Source organism: Prenolepis imparis, unplaced genomic scaffold (genome assembly GCF_030444845.1).
Source record: "Prenolepis imparis isolate NDT839.2.m4 unplaced genomic scaffold, iyPreImpa1.0 SCAF_3, whole genome shotgun sequence".
Classification (NCBI taxonomy): Eukaryota; Metazoa; Arthropoda; class Insecta; order Hymenoptera; family Formicidae; genus Prenolepis; species Prenolepis imparis.
Genome location: NW_028141161.1, coordinates 9,816,694 through 9,834,150, shown reverse-complemented (window position 1 = coordinate 9,834,150; position 17,457 = coordinate 9,816,694). Strand labels below are relative to the sequence as shown.

The following is a 17,457-nucleotide window of genomic DNA, read 5'->3' as shown; positions in this document are numbered from 1 at the left end:
GTGAATTAGAAGATATCGCGAAGTGCAATGCTGCAACTTCTAATTGATTGTGTCAATTGTTTTTCGACACAAGTGTGTGTTGCGTGAATGAAAGCGCAAAGCGGTCCATTCAGTCATCATTATTTCGCGCAGTCTGTGCAATTTGTGTTTGGAAAACGAAAACGAATAAAATTAACAGGATGACTCAAGCAATGAACCGAATGTCGCAAGCCGGATGATATTTTCGAAAAGGAAAGAGGAGAGTCTTACTTATGTGAATTGATATTTTTTCCAACTTTATTCACACATATGTCCACTTACAATATTAGCCTGCATAAGCCAAACATAGGATTACGTAATGATATATTATATATATATATTTTTTTTTTATACTTTATGTATACATATATATGTCTCATCTCTTTCTTCTTTTATAAATAATCAACTAAGGGAATATCAATTCATTTAGGGCAATATTAATTGGCGATCTTGTACTCATTTCGCACTCGTGGCTTTTGAGGAATGTGCACATTCGCTTTCTCTTTCGTAGTAAAATAATATTTCGTGTTTGTGTATGTGTATATGGCTAAACACCGTCATTCGATTAATTACACTTACGCACGCATCATATGGGTATGCGCGCATGTGTGTATATAAGTATATGTAAATAAAACGCGAATAAATATATAAATATAGTGCATATATATAAATCTTATACTTCATCGGAAAAAAAACAAATCAAAGAGCAACTGAAATAAAAGAAAATTTTTTACGTAAAAAAACAAAAATTAATAGCATCCGAACTTTGTGCTTCATGTAGATATAGATACTTATATTCTATCAACGTTCGAATATAACGTAAAAATTATGCAAATGACGAACTGGTTTATCAAATCATTGCAATTCACTATATAGGTATTGCAATAAATTAAACATTTAAAGATAATATATTTGTTTGCACAAAAGAGTTGATTTCTTTTACATTTTTTTTCTATCGTTTTTTCTTCATTACTTATATTTAGTGGCAAGTAATTAATATAAAAAAATTTTTATTGTTAAAAATTCTAAAAATGATTATAATACACAATAAAAATATTTGTTAAAGAAAAATCAATTAAAAATTTTTTTCAGAATCTAAAAGTAAAAAAGATTGAAAAGTAATTTAATGCATCTGAAAATATTCTGATAATTCTAAGTAAAAATTTTTAAACCAGCTTGGACAATAGTAAAACATAAAATCTATCCCGTTTATCTCATTGCATCAAATCGTAAAAAAAGAATGCTCCGAAAAGAAAAAAGTTAATCCACAAGCAATTGAACTAGATGTAATTGCACTAAGTTACGTCCTAATTCGTAAACTAGAGTCGATTTGTACATTCCCACTTCATTTGACGATATTCATGACTTTAATACGTCGACAAACATCATTCTCGAAAGAGATCATTATGCAGGTGGGTATAATCGTTTTAAAACAGAAAATAGCCTCTTTATGGAAAAATCACTTATAGTTGTCGATAGTCACTTTGCAGACGTATATTGCATCATACTCAACTAATTTCGTTTCTAGGAAATAGTGTAAAATTACATTTACACCTGATATACATATGATGCTGCGTGTCCACAAGTTCACAAGTATAATTTATTATTTGTGTAATTAATTTTTAATTTATATAATTTTTTAATAGTAACCTTCTCTCCTTATAAAGGTTGCATATATATATTTTTTATAAAAATAACAAAATTTAAAAAATGTGTTTCTTTTTCAAATAATCTTAAGTCTTTTAACTTATACATTTCACGAACTTTTATGGGCATTATTGTAAAATTAAAATAAATAAATTACGTTATTATTTTAAAAACATAATTGCTTATTCTTTTATCGCGAATATTAATTTAGTCATTTAATGTAAAAACTGCGAAGATACGCAGGCGTGACTATCGACGACTCTAATAATGAAGTGAAATGTACTCATTGCACCGTTCGTTGTATGAAATCGGAGCTAATAAAAAAAAATAGAACAAACAATAACGACAACAAAATAAACAAACAAAATATACGATATTAACATTCGCGAAATGAAACTAAAATTAAATTAATGTACTATATATGTATATAGTATATATAGTACACTATCTCGTTTACTATATACATATATAATAAAATTAGTATATATTATATATATATATATATATTAGATTTAGTGTGTATATATTATATATTTGGCAAATTTCTGACACCTTAAAAACTATCGTACGTGAGTATGCGTAATATCATAAAGATTTACGGTCCAGGACCAAGGAAAGATCCCCAGAAACATTGAGACGCGTCGACTTATAACGACATACTTAGCCAGTCGTCAAGACATTGTAAAATAACACAAATTTCGATACGTTGACACGTTCAATTAAAAAATAATGGCACAAAACGATTAATCGAATGTTATCTCGACACGTTATTCACATCGATCATGATAAAAATGCACCTGTATATATAAATATATATTATTGTTTATAATATAATATATATAAATATATATATAAATAAAATGTGTGTATGTAATAATAAAAAGGTATAAAAAAATACTATATAAATAAAAAAATTTAATTGACAAATAATTTAATAATTAAAATTATATATATATAAAATATATATCTTTTGCTTTTCTTTCTTTAATTAAATTTGTCAATAATTTTTTCGTTTAATTTTAAAAAGAAATTTTGTTTCAAAGATAACAGATTTGATTAGGAAATTTTACCATGATCGTGTAAATTACGGATCCTTGGCAATCGATCATTCAGATTGATAATCTGATAGAACCGATCGCTGAAATGTATCAATTGCACGAAAAAAATGCACATTCCTCCTTACGCTATTAAGTACTGAACTCAAATTTGACTAGATAAAATAAATCGTTTCTGTTCTTCCTTCGTGTCTTTGGTTACAAAAATGTGTTTGCGTATATTGTGTATATGTTTATGTTTGTGTAAATTGTGTGTGTGTCTTCTCATGTGCATTATACACATATAGATACATATACATACACATATATGTATGTGTACAAATGACTAGGGTGTAAAATTTAAGACAGGCATAATATAGGTTCCTCGTCGACGACTAGAGAGTAGAATAGGCCCGACGTTCAGTAACACATTAGAAACGTCACAGCAAATAATTATATATGCTACAGTTTTCGTAAATATATCCTATCTTTAATAAGAAAATAAAATCGATTATACCACATAACGAGAGTTAAATTCGAAAAAGGGAAAAATATGGCACACAAATTGAATTCTGTCGAAAGGGAAAGAGAGAGAGAGAGAGAGAGAGAAAGAGAGAGAGAAAGAGAAAGAGCTGCTTGTTAACATTAATTTAATAAATATAATATCTGATGTGTATGTGCGAGCAGATATTATCTTATCATTGCGATTAATTACGATTATAAATTATCGTAAATTGTAATTATCGCTGCTCCAAAAACAGGAACGAAAACTTTGGTCTTTTATAGCAAATTGTTGCATAAAAAATTGATTTTTCGCGTAATATTTATTCCGATTATAAATTGCAGCTATGTTTGTTAAATATTAACCGAAAAATAACAATGTGATATATAAAATATAGAAATTCTGTTCACACAATCTATCTTTTTTCTGTGTCTCTTTTTTCTCATCTTGTCTGACTTATTTGCGAGAATTCTACTAGTATTATGCGTTTGTCTTTCTTACTTCTTTCTTATTTCATTCAATCGTAATTATTTCATTGAAGTCGTTTGATCGATTATAACTGTAGATACTAACACATTATCAAGTTGAATCTCAAGTCATAAAAATTTATTTAATTAAAATTTAAAATTTCATAAAAGTACGCATTAAAATGTGATATTTTATCATATATTTTAACACATATATTAATCATATATATTATATAAAAAATATATATAATATATATTATATAAAAAAAATATATATATAATATATATTATATAAGTTCTATATAATTATACGAATTAATATATTGTTTAGTTATTAAATAAAATAATTTTAATACATACTTTTATATTTTAAAAAGCTTATCATTTGTAATTAAAAATTTGTTATTATATTTCCTTTTAATTTTTTTCTTTAATCCTTAAATAAATACTGAATAATTGTTTATTTTTATTAGTTTCCAAAATCTGACGAATTATCGATCTCTCTTCGAAAGAATGTTGACGATCGCAATGGTCAATGCGATCCCCCAAACCAAGACATTTAGAGATAAAATGTGGCACATTAAAAAAATTATACGCGATTAGTAATAGCCGACAATAAAAAAGTCGGGTAACGATGAGGATCGCCGGTCTATCCTCCCTTGCGTCGACGGGATTTTTTCTTTGGTAGGGCATTTTCGCACTAAGGAATAGGACTAGAGGTGATTCTTTCCACGCTGCTCTCCCTAATGCGTATCGTGGTATAGGTCGCGTTCGCGTCGATGTTCGACGGACTGCCGGCGTTCTGCTGAGCGGTCGACGACACGGAGATCGGCGCCGGCGTCTCGACGCCGCCTGCCGAGACCATCCCCGCGGCCGCCGTCGTCCCGACCCCGCCGTGCCAGCCGTGGCGGTTCTTCAAGTGCCGCTTCATGTGCGTGGTGCGGCTGAGCACTTTGTGGCACACCGGGCACTGGGTCGTGCCCTTGTGCATATTCATGTGTTTATACATCGAGTCCCGATTCCAAAACGATTTACCGCAGAGTTTGCACGAGTGCGACGGCTGTTCGATGACCACCGTGTGTGAATCTAAATCAGACACAAATGTTCATGGCTGCGTCGTGGCCGGGCATCGCGGGCCCCGGATGGTACCGGGGGTACGCGCGAGCCGGACCCCTCTGCCTTTCGCTCTCTCGGAGCCCTATCTGGATTTTTTTCTCTGTCCGCGACGCGCTGTCGATTTTATTTCGGCGATTTCTACTCGAGTATTCTCACGATCCGTAACGTGACATTTCTCGTTTTGTATTTAAATTCCATGCGACTAAACGAAACTTCATGTTAAAAAGATCCTACTCTCGTGAACAAGTGTCAAATGCAAATAATTTTCGTACATTTTATAGATATATTTATGTTCTCCGAGATTAATTAAAATGAGAACGAATTCTTTCTCGCAGTACTTTATCAAATTTACATTTTTTTCCGTTTTACTTTAAATCAATTAAAAATTTAATTGTACATGTCTCGTTGTGGATCGCGACACTGCGAGTACAAAGGTGTCCTCGACAATTAAAAAAAGATTAGAAGGAACATCGAGAAAAATCGCATATCAGTAACAAGCTATGCCGGTACACTCGGAAAAATCTTACGTCTCACTCTCGTTTCTCTACCTACTTTTCCACTCGCTCACTCGGATCTCTCGGAGGAGAACAACAACAGTAGCAATGACAAAAAAAACAAAAAAGAAGAAAAGAAACGCACACGATGAGACTTACAAACAGGAGCAAGAGAAAAAAAGAGAGATAGAGAAAGAGAGAGACAGCAATCACGATAATGGCAACACACGCAGTAATTATAATTATAATACTCTCGGAGCAGCCATGCTACTGTGAACTGTGAACGTCATAATATGAATAACAGCGAAAGGAAAACGGAAACAGAACAAATACAAATATATAAAATGTTCAATATTCATGCACAACACACATAGACATAATTCGGGCGAGATCTAATTCGTAAATCATGATTGGAAGCCGAATATCAGGCTCAAAGTTTATGGTACGAGATATACTGCTAATCGCATGTGCAGTGAACCGACAATCATATGTATTCCTTATCATTATTATTAATTGAATATAGGTCGCATACGCGACTATATTTTGGCACATATAAGGCATGTTATGCGCGAGGAATTGACAATTTGTAAATTATGACATTCGCATGTTTAAACAATTGTATGTTTGCTAAATTTTTGACAGCAGACTAAATTATGTATAAAAGTATCTTATTTAAACACATTTTATAAGATACTTCTATCGCTAGAAATTATATTAAATTATTTAAATTTCGTTACAATAAATTCTATTAAGAAATTGCTAAGATTTTATTATTATTTTTTCAATATTCTAAAGTGTAATTTCCTTATTCAAATTTTTCACCCAATAAATTATATGTTAAATATAAAAATAAAAAATTTATATAATTTAGAATTATTATAAATATTGGATGCTCGAGTATAAATTAATCTCTCTTAATTTAAATTAAATTTTATACAAAAAAAAAAAGAAATTATGTTTCATCAAATATTCGTTATATCAAAATCTTGATATAACTATGTTGATCGAAGATTCTCGGAAGATTCCGAAAAGTGTTTGATTGTTCCATGCAATGAGAAAATAACGCACTCTTCGCAGCTCAAAAGACACACGTATGATTTCCGTATCATGGCTTTATTTCCAGAATGCAAAGTACAAAAGAAATGTATAACCCGGCACTTCGCATGTCTTACATATTCTACAGCTACGTCATAATTTACACATAGTACGATATTTCGACTACAGCGTAAATTTTTCATATTGTAAATTAATGAAGTTCTCTATAACACTGTAAATCACTCTTAGAAAACTTAAGTAAAATTCGAACGGCGATCGAAAGCGGCTTATTCGTTTTGCTGAGATTTTAAAGATTGGTCTTATGGTGGTATTTAAAAAAAAAGTATTTATCCTGTGTCAATCTTTATTGTAATATTAATTTATGAATCAAAGTAAAATATTTATACATAGTATGAGCTATGTAAGACAACAGAATAATAGTGACAATGATGAAAAGGAATAATAAAAAGAAAAAGATTTGTTCGAAAACGACATATCAGAATGAAAAATATGTCAACTATACGTCGTTCATTACATCGTGTACAATTTTAAAGAAGTTGCATGTCATATGATTGTCGAAGAGTACATGTTGCAAATTAATAATCTCTGTATACACCGAGAATCTATTTTCTCTCTATATTGACGTTTTTACAAGTTATTATCGATTCAAGACATATCGAAACAAGTCACATCAATTAAATACGACGATAAGATCGATCGACCCGACTGTGATCGATGATTGTCTAAGTTCCGCGCTGAGACAGAGACGTGACATCCACATAAATGACAGTTTTTATACATATGACGTCAATGTATGTGTGATAATTGTATCTCGTAAATATTATACATAAATTACGTTTAATGTATAGATTTTGTGTCATTTGGAGAGGGGCGGGGGAAAGCTGTCATCTCTGAAATAAATTGCGCGAGTGAAAGACTAACGAAGCTTCAAACAGACTATTCATTGATAATCCATTTACGAATATTTGCAATTTCGCCAAGTATAGTGACATGACAGTACAGTAATCCCCCTTTGTGCAATTAAACGAGATCGCTCGATAAAGCTTAATATGATTAATCTAGTTTCGATAGGATATGATGTATATAACATTTCTGTTATATTTAAGTACCATACATATTGCAAGCTTCGTTCGCCGAAGGAAAAAAAGAACAGTCTTTATCCAATCTTATACTCGTTACATATATGTACTATATACACGTCTTAAACTTTTCTCACGTTTGGAAGATGCGGATAAAATTCTGCAAAAAGCGACCGGAGCTTTTTATTCCTCTTTATCGAATAAGAGTCATAAATAATACACGGGCGATTTAACCGCGCCACAAATATTGCTGTTAAATATTTATTGAGATTGGTTCTTTTTGCAGGATATAATCCATATATGAGATTCGAAAAAAGAAACGAGACCATACTTGTAATTTTCACTTTGCTTAGAAAATTAAAAAAAAAATCAAATAAATCTATCCTTTCGTTTAAAGTGATCTTTTTTCAGTCAGTCTCGCCTTTTTTCGTGTTAAACCTCGTACATAAAAAAATTGAACATCTCGCATTATGACTATCGATTATTAAAGATATAAGAGTAAAACGATGTTTGTATGAAAAAATTCTTATATCCAAAAAAGCAATAAAATTGTAATTTATGCAATTACAAAAATAGTCAAAAAATCAAGTTTCTAAATCTTTTTACAAATGCAGTAAAAATTATTCAAATATAAAATGATCAAAATAGTATAGTCGATAATACTAAACAATTGCATATAAAATCTTTATGGAATGAAGAATATTGTGCTTGAATGGATTCGATTGATATCAAAACGCATCGAGTGAAAACGAAAATCTCTTGCGAGAGAAGATTTGAGCGTCATGTAAAAAAAGAAATAACCCATTGGTACATATCTGGAAATTAATTATACCAAATTATACCAAATTTCATGAATCCTAGAGATATCAAATCCTCAAGATTCTACAACACTTCACAATTATTTTGTATAATATTCCAATTATTTAAGACTTCAAATCCTTATCATCCAGACAAATATGTATTGTATAATTTGACCATCATCCGCGAACAACCAGATTAGTATTTCGTCAAAAGTTGAAAGAAATGTATATTACGTCTATATCGACGTAATCGTCATTCGTGCACGACATAATTTACGACATATGTCCATGTGTTTATAGAAGAAAAATACTTTCCTACATCTCTATATCTATGCAATAACACGAATACCCACAAAAGATACAAGATCTTAAATTCCTCGATTTAATTTCTCGCGGATGACGTGCTGAAATATCTGCCTAATTCTACACGACGAAGACCCTGATTCGCCCTTCACCGAGTTTTCTCTACCGAGCCCTCAATCCCGCAACGTTTACGGTCGTTTCGACGGTTACTTGACCCCGTGTACGTTCACCATGTGGCAGCGCATGGTGTATTTTCGCGTGAAGACGGTCTGACAGATCGGACAGATCGTGTCGCCCCTGTGTATACTGCGATGGTGGGCTAGGGAATCACCACGAGTGTAGGTTCGCCCGCAGACGTCGCACACCCAGCGACCGCTTTCCACCACGTAGTGCAGCTTAGACCTGCGCCTGACCCCGTCGAGAACGAGGCTCGTGTGCTGTTGTTGCTGTTGCTCTTGTTGTTGCGGTTGCGGTTGATGCTTCCCGTAATTGTGCTCTGATTCTGCGCACACAATCCAAAGTGTTTCCCATACACACACGATCTCATACTTTTATGTAATAGTTTCGTCGTGCGCGCAAAGACGAAATTTTTTTCTTATCTTTTCTCGTCTTTTTTTTTGTATGCTTCGTTAATTCGCGATTTCGATTGTTTTCAGTGTGTCCGTTTTTGTTATTTCTCTCAGTGCGCGGAGATACACGATAGTGAGACAACCCCGATAAGCACACACCGTCGTCGACAAATTTCTTCTTATATTTAGGATTATGTATCGATTATATGATGATATTCATATGAGATAGAATACTAAATACACAGCAGAATAAAAATAATAACATAATATGTCAATTTAAGTTTGAATCATTAAAAATGACATATGAAATGACATAAATCGTTTTGGAGAGAGAATGGCGATTTAAAATTTAAAGGATTAAAATTATTTAAAAATTTGAAAAGAGCGATTATTTTAGTAATAATAATATATAGTACAATAAATCATTTATCCAAATTTTGTCAAACAATATCACATTATTCTTCATCATAATACATATATATATAATTAAACAAAAATTTAAATTTAAAATTCCAAAAAATTTAGATATTCTTCGTTGTTAACATATTTTTAGATATATAAAAATTATATGCAAAAGTTGAAATATTCTCTCTAAACTTAATTTGAATAAAATAGATATCGCATACGGGTGTGCGTTTATAAGAACACAGCTGAATATGAATAAATTTTGAATGTTGTATGCTATTTGATTGTATGTTCCGCACTAAAATATATTTTACTCTTACAATTAGTGTAGATAGGTGAAAGTTTGGTCTCAGGCCGTCAGGGACATTTTTAAAAAAATAAGAGGGACGACCCATCATAAAAATTTATATATCTAAAATTTGATATATAAAACACACAAACAATTGAATTATCCTCAACTATACATATCAAATAACTTTTGAAAGAATCGATATTATAAAAAAAAATCATCAAATGTAACTATATCTTACGGCAAATTAATTTACCGCATTTAAACATATTGTCAATTATAAAATAAATTCATTCAATACCGCGATCATTATAAAAAGCATAGTTTCTAAAAAAATATGTCAAGAAAGATCTTCTAATTATAATTAATAGTTTATGATAATAGTTTATGAGCTGTAATTCACTCAAAATACTTTTGAATTTATAAAAAATTATGAGAAATTATTAATGTGTCTGAAAGATTTATGTTTCTAATTATCATCTATTAGATATTAGATTTTATTAACGGGTCGCCCTTTATATATTATACTCGCCAACGCATTCTGTGTCGAGTATGTGTACCGTACATCGATACGATCGGGATATTCTGTGTTAAGAATTCATAACTAATGTAAGTAGGTATAGTCCCCATAAGCATGTTCAATGAAGCCTCCAGCCAGAAACGAAAAGGAGAATTTTTTGGGAGTGCCAAATGTCAAAAAGCTTGCGGATACCGAGACTCATGCGAAGTTTTGTTTCTGTTGTGACATAATATAAAGGGACATATATTCTTCCGTACGAAATTGTAGCATCTTGGAATTCCAAAGCAAATCGTGTTGTTTTGAACAATCTGCGAATTTTTATTTTCCTTAATTTGTCGCTCGTCGCATGTTACTATTCCAATCGTCATTAATATATTTAGATTATACAGATTTACAATAGTTTTGCTTATCGCTTTGACAATTATCTTTCGTAATATTTTTATTAAAAACTCGCAATGTTACTCGATGGATATCGAGTACAATCGAAAGTGCGATAACGCGCAAATAATTCGTATTACAAAATATATAAAATATGCAAATAATCCTACTAAACGTACTAATAAAAAATCCCGAGACGCGCGATGTATAATCATTATAGATGCATGTGGAATAACATATGATGACACAGCAACACTTCGACAAACATACGTACACAATACATTCATTCCAAGCAATTGTAATGTAAGATTTATTAACAAGATCTGTGATATTCGCGCCTTTGCTCGAGTCGTCAAGATGTATGTTTTTCAAATATATAAGGTTGTAAAATATAATTCTCACCTTCTCATTACACATCTAGAACTAAATAGGACGATTATACATTTATATTAAATGCAATATTCATATACAAATTAAATCCCAAAAGCAAACAGTCGCGTTTAGGGCTAAATGTGCAGCGAGAATACAAATCGATAAGTATAAAGCCAATAAGAATTTCTGAAAATCGACGATGAAAAACAACAAAATATTTTACACGTATCAATTATGTATTTAACAGTCTTGCAGTTTGTCACAAGAGGCTTTATTTATAAAAGCTATCTAACCTAAAATAATAAAAACTTCGTTACATCCTTAACGTCATATTTCTACTTCATGGCACGTCGTTTAAGTCAATACAGATTTTTCACAAAGTGTTCCATAAGTAATACTTCAATTTTTTATATCATTAAACTTAATTTGGCAAGATATTTCAAGCTTTTATAACATAAAAATAAAATATCAAAATTTTTAATCATTTATTTTCATAAAAATAATAACGAAAAATTGTTTTTCTTGCAATACTTATGCAACACTATGCAGTTTTCAACCTCGCCCACCGATTTTATCTTTGTCATTCTCAAATATAAAAATAATCTCATCAAGATGTATTTGATTGTTAAATTTCGATCGATCAATGTAAAATAAATTTTTCTTCGCTATAAAATAAAATTATTCTTCCGCCAAATATAATTCTTAATTTTTGATATTCACATGTTTGCTGCTGTGATAATTATACTGATGATACAAATGAAAATATGCATGTATTTGCATTCATAAAATCAATGGTTCAAAAATAAAAAATATTTGATAAATATCGAAATATTAAAATATATTTCCCTGAAATATATGCGCCAGCAAATCCTTTTAAGAGTAATTTTTTAATGAAGTATTTGATCTTGTAATTGTGGTCTTATAGACTGTGTGAAGAAACATCAATCATCAATCTGATGTATTATATTGAAGCAACGCAGACATAAGTGAGGTTTACCAACGCAGTCATTACAGTACGTTGTTACACTGAGGAATGTATTCTTATGACATTTCTCACAGGGTCGCCTTACTTGTTTAGCTGGACCTTGCTTTTTTTGAATCTTATGATGTGATATATTCCATGTTACAGTCCGACTCGGAGATCTATCGTGATACTTATCTCCGAGGTGTTTAGGAGGTGACCATCTAGTTAGGCAGATTACCAAATCTTTTAATGACTCTACAACAGACATACATTTCACACCATTATATTGCATATGTGTCGTGAATGCTCTATAATGCGAAAGGTTTTTGCGCAATTTTATTGAAATCTTATCTTTTGATCTGGTATATTAATAGAAAGAACTGTTGTGATCCACAATGACAATTTTTGGCTTTGACAAATAAATCTAATTTAATTTAATTGTTTCTTTTTAAGCATAATTTTATTCTGTTTCATAATGAATAAGAGTACATTGCTTGTCCTTTCATTATCAATTACTGACGTTATATTTCGTTCATTTCCTTGTCCTTTCATTATCAATTACTGACGTTCATTATATTTTAATTTTGTATGATATCATCAGTCATGCGAAGTGTGTTTGATAGCAAACACATCGGATTAAAAATTCAGCTTCTATTATATTCCATTTGGAACTATCTAACGTATCCTTGTATTGTATTATTTGCGCTATGTTAAAACTTAATTATATCTTGTTTAACTTTTACTTCCTCAAGTACTCTTAGAAGTTTGTTAATTTCGATTAATTGTCAGAAATTAACACGAAATCTGCCATTATAATGTTTTCTCGCGACAATGAGATATTCCACATAAAACTGACGCGAAGGAACCATCGAAGAAACTGGAAAAGAAGCCCAGGGGGAAGAAGGAAGGAGAGTTATCATCACTTTCGAAAGTTCGACTTTGCATCGAACACACTGAACGTGTGTTGACGCTTATGGATGCGCAGCAAGTGTGACTTCATGTCGTAACTTCGACTGAAGATGCGCTGGCAAATCGGACACCTGGTCTGGCCTGTGTGCAAATCCTTGTGCAGTGTCAACGACATCGGGTGCTTGAAACCCTTCCAACAAATTCTACAGCGAAACAAGAGGCCGGCGTCCGCCGCAGAGCCCGACTGATCGTAATCGTCGTCCGGGACGAGCTCGGCGACGCCGTCGTCGTCGTCGCCACCCACGGCTCGTTCTACAAAGAAAACAACAAACACACAACGTCACCACGCATTGTTAGCCACGAATGCCGGCGCGAACGCGCGAATTCTTCTGGAACCGAATCGAGGGCTAATTGATAGCGCGTCCTTCATCGACAACCACCGTGTTCTGTTTGGAAAAGCTAGGCTCTAGTACTTATCCCGTGAAAAATTGCTTCGCTGATCGCCGAAGAGAAAAGTTCCACCGCCATCGCGACTGTCTCAAAGATTTGAAAGCACTTATTGATAGTCCCCTCTCTATACATCTGAAATATCAAGCTATAGACTTTGGATGCTAATCTTTTAAAACTTGCCATTTAAGAATAATTTTTTCTCTTTTATTACAGAAAAAACTAATTTGTAGATTTTCCGATCAATGGAATCTAAATTTGTTTTTATTGATGACTAGCGTCTATTTTTCTAAATTAATACTTCTTTGTTTTATATATATATATATCGAAAATCCTATTGTTATACGATATATCGAAAATATGTCCTATTATAATAAATTTACAAACAAGAATATTTAATGAATACTGAGAAATTTTTTGCTTATAAATAAAATAAATTATAATTTATAATTTAATTTTATGTATAATTTATATAATGTATAAATACGAACGTATAATCCTATATATTTGCAACATCATTATAGATACTTATATAAACATATTTTAATTGCAGTATGTAGATAATAAATTATGTATAAAAAATATACACGATAAAACAAAATAGAAAGTGCTTCCAAATATCTGCAAGACGGCGATATCACGTCTCATCTCTCCTCGTCAATCCTACACGCCCTTTTCCTACAAAGTGCGTAATAAGCGCAAGCTAGTAGAGCAAGCCTAATCAGATCAGACAGAGGAAACAGAAGACACACGACACCATTGAAGAAAGGTCAGAAGCTCGTTAAACCCCCAGGCGGACGAAAATATCAAAGAAGGATTCATTCTTCACGACTTTAACCGAACTGTTCAATAATATGGATTTTAAGCATAGAGATATTTCTTGAGGATATAGCTTGTATAATACATTTTTTAATGTATTGCGCTTCGTCTGTTCTCGTCTGTTTATTTCACAAATTGCTTTAATAATTATTTTAATCGTTTTATTAAAAAAGTTGCCCCGAGAAAACCTCGTTTCCTTTGTTTGCACATTAATTTTTCAGTACGTGACAAACTTTAAAATTAAACATTTTCAAATAATCTTTAAAAAAAATGTTCTCTAAAAACTTTTCTTTACTCTCCTGTATAAAATTATATGAAATGTTATTTTATTATCTATGTTAAAGAGTATTATAATGGAGTGTGTTATCTCTTAATTAAAATAAATATCCGCTTCACAAATTATATTTTCTATGACTACACAATGAATGAAAATTTTAAAGAAAGATAAATTACGACAGAAAACATTAATTCGTTCGTTCTTTAAACTTTATGTAAATGATGAAAGTAATAAATGTTGTAATAAAAAATATCAGTCTATAGTAATTTGTAGTATTGCAAATGATTATATTGTAGAGTATGTAATTTGTCTTAAGATTAAATAGACGATGTTAATATGAAATTCCATACCTATCCTATTAAGAGATCTTCGAAACTGTGTGCAAAGTGCATAATGCACCAAATTAATTTGAGGGATATTACATTTGTTACTGTATACTGTACAAACTTGGAAACTATCCTACAAATGTATAACTAATTAAACTGTAATAGCTACCTTAATCTTTCCTAGTAGATAGGAAATTGCGCGCGTGCTCTATTCTTTGTACTTAACATTTTCTTAATGAATTGAGTATTTATAGATTCTTACGGTAACGTTATTCTGTACGAGATCTTGAATCAATAATGGATATGCGTACGGTGCACGTGACCGATAAAACTGACGAATAAATAATTAATATTTGTATTGATACGGCTAATAACAGTCTTACGGAAAGAGTCAAAATTAATTTTAAATTGATTTTACTTTGTTATAAATTGAGTCTTATGATTTGTTGTATTTCTCCAAAATAATGTCTCAATTTTAATTTTATTAAGTGACATATATAACAGTGACAATTATGGTCAAATTCTCGCAAAATAAGATGCAGAAAGAAAGAGAGAGAAACAAAGAGAGATTTATTAATATTCTCTCATAACAATATAAATATAAAAAAAGTACAAATATAGAAAAAAATATTTACAATCTTTTAATAATTTACAATTATTTCTCATTATTTCATTATTATTATATTTTTTAATGACTTACATTATTTGACCGAAATTGCTACCGTTTTATTTCATGATTATGTAATTACTTATCGCTTCTCTTACATGTTTGATTTTTCGTAAATGTTAAATAAATGTCATATTACATTTTATGTGAAAATTTTATAGGATATAGAGATAATGTCAAATTAATTTCGACTACACTCTCGCAAGAGAGTGAAACAGTAATCTCATGTAATTTACAGCGTAGCGTCATGCTAAATATAATGGTACGTTAAAAGTCATGTTATCAATGCGATCATGATCGCAACAACATGTCCACAGTTTTTTATAAGATAAATCACAATATACGTATGTATGTATATATCGCGTTAACGCGTACAGAATGTTTAGGAGATGTTACGTAATTAACAAAATAATTAGTAAGTACGCAACGTTTTATCTCCATCATATTTATTAGAAGGACTAATAATATTATATTACATTTATAATATCGCGTCGCAAATTAAATCTAGTTAGAGAGAGTTCGGTAATTAATAAATACCTCGTATAAAATATATATTATCTAACGTGGAGAAGATGAAATGCAAAAAGCTAAAGTGAAAGAAAAATCTGTATGACTAAACTATTAATAAATATCTTAAGAGTCTGAAAAATAAATATTCTGTTTACAAAATGTTGACACAAAAATGCAATTAAATTATCGCGACAAATTTTTATTAAAAAAAAAATTGTCATCACGTTCAAGATTTTGGAAAGAAAAAGGATATTTTTAACATAATTGACGTAATATAGATTTGCTGCCATGTAACTGAACACTCTCACTGCAATGTAATATAACAATCTCACTGTGAATTTCTAACTAAAATAAAAATTCAGATAAAATTTTGGCAAAAAAAGAATATTCGTTACTAAATCGTCGCTTACTAAATATATACCAATCTAGTGGCTCAGTTCTATATGATATTACATATACGGAGCTAGATCTCATCTGCATAAAAGAAGCACGAGATCGCGTGAACATACGAAGCTAATCAAAGTTTTCCCTCCCTCCTTCTTTCTCTCACTCTCACTCTCTTTCTCTCTTTGTAAAGTAAAGCTATATCGAGGATGTCTCTTTTATATAAATTTTCACCGTGCTTGGGCCCGATCGCGGGGCGGTCGGAACGTTAGTATTTTTTCACTGCCGGCGAGGCGCTACGATGGGGTTGGTGCTAAAGGGGCGGAATGTGCGAGATCGAGCGCATTTTGTGATAATCGACGAAGCATGGCCAGCGGCATAAACAGGCATTGCAGGGCCAGCATTTGAAGCGGGTTTGCCTGAGCTTGCCGCGTGACGTTACCATACCACGCTGCTTGCAGTGCACGCACACTTTCCCGTGGCCGTTTGCTTTGCTGAGGCTATGCGGTTGACCAGATACGTACGTAAACCCTCCTGAAGAGAAACACAGTGTTGTGGCCAACAACAAACACAATGCACTGTCAGGCTGTGTCGGGTTAGTCAGTTTTTTTTAAAGAAGTAGTAGGCACGGTAGGGGCATGCAGAGGCAATCATTGGTTAAATAGTTATACAACAACAAAAAAAAAAGATCTGTCTGTGTACATCATCACCCGGATAACAACAACAAACCGCGATAGCAGCAGCAACAGCACCGACCCCCAGCACCAACCACAATAATCCCACAATCGCAGCAGCAGCAGTAGCAGGCACTAGAAAGCTGTGTCTACAGCGTGTGTCATCGGTGACTTGACATACTACCGGCCCCATTTCTCATCGCGGTCGTTGTTTTTTTTTTTTTTTTTTAACATCGCGTAAGTTATGACGTGTATGATAACATTGCCATGTAGTTTCAACGTGCGAGCTTTTGCATCGTTCCGATGATTCCCCTCTTCGTAGGAGAGTTTACACGATGCTTTCTTTTCTTTTTACACTTCCTTGTATATTGATCTGGTCGACTATTTTATACATGCTCGGAGTGATTACGGGGTTCATTACGGAGCACAAT

At 31.9% G+C, this 17,457-nt stretch overlaps 1 protein-coding gene across 7 annotated transcripts in view; it reads right to left on the bottom strand.

Annotated features, from left to right (window-relative positions):
• LOC145934077 (uncharacterized) overlaps positions 1–17,457 on the bottom strand; it is a 32,441-nt gene that overhangs the window by 8,283 nt on the left and 6,701 nt on the right. The window contains exon 6 of one of the 7 annotated variants that reach the window (XM_083034300.1): positions 259–4,754. The exons of 2 other annotated variants lie outside the window; for them this stretch is intronic. In XM_083034300.1, the coding sequence (XP_082890426.1) occupies positions 4,369–4,754 (386 nt within the window). In that variant the 3' untranslated portion in view covers positions 259–4,368. 4 more of the 7 variants (XM_083034303.1, XM_083034305.1, XM_083034301.1 and 1 more) reach the window with 4 other exon arrangements.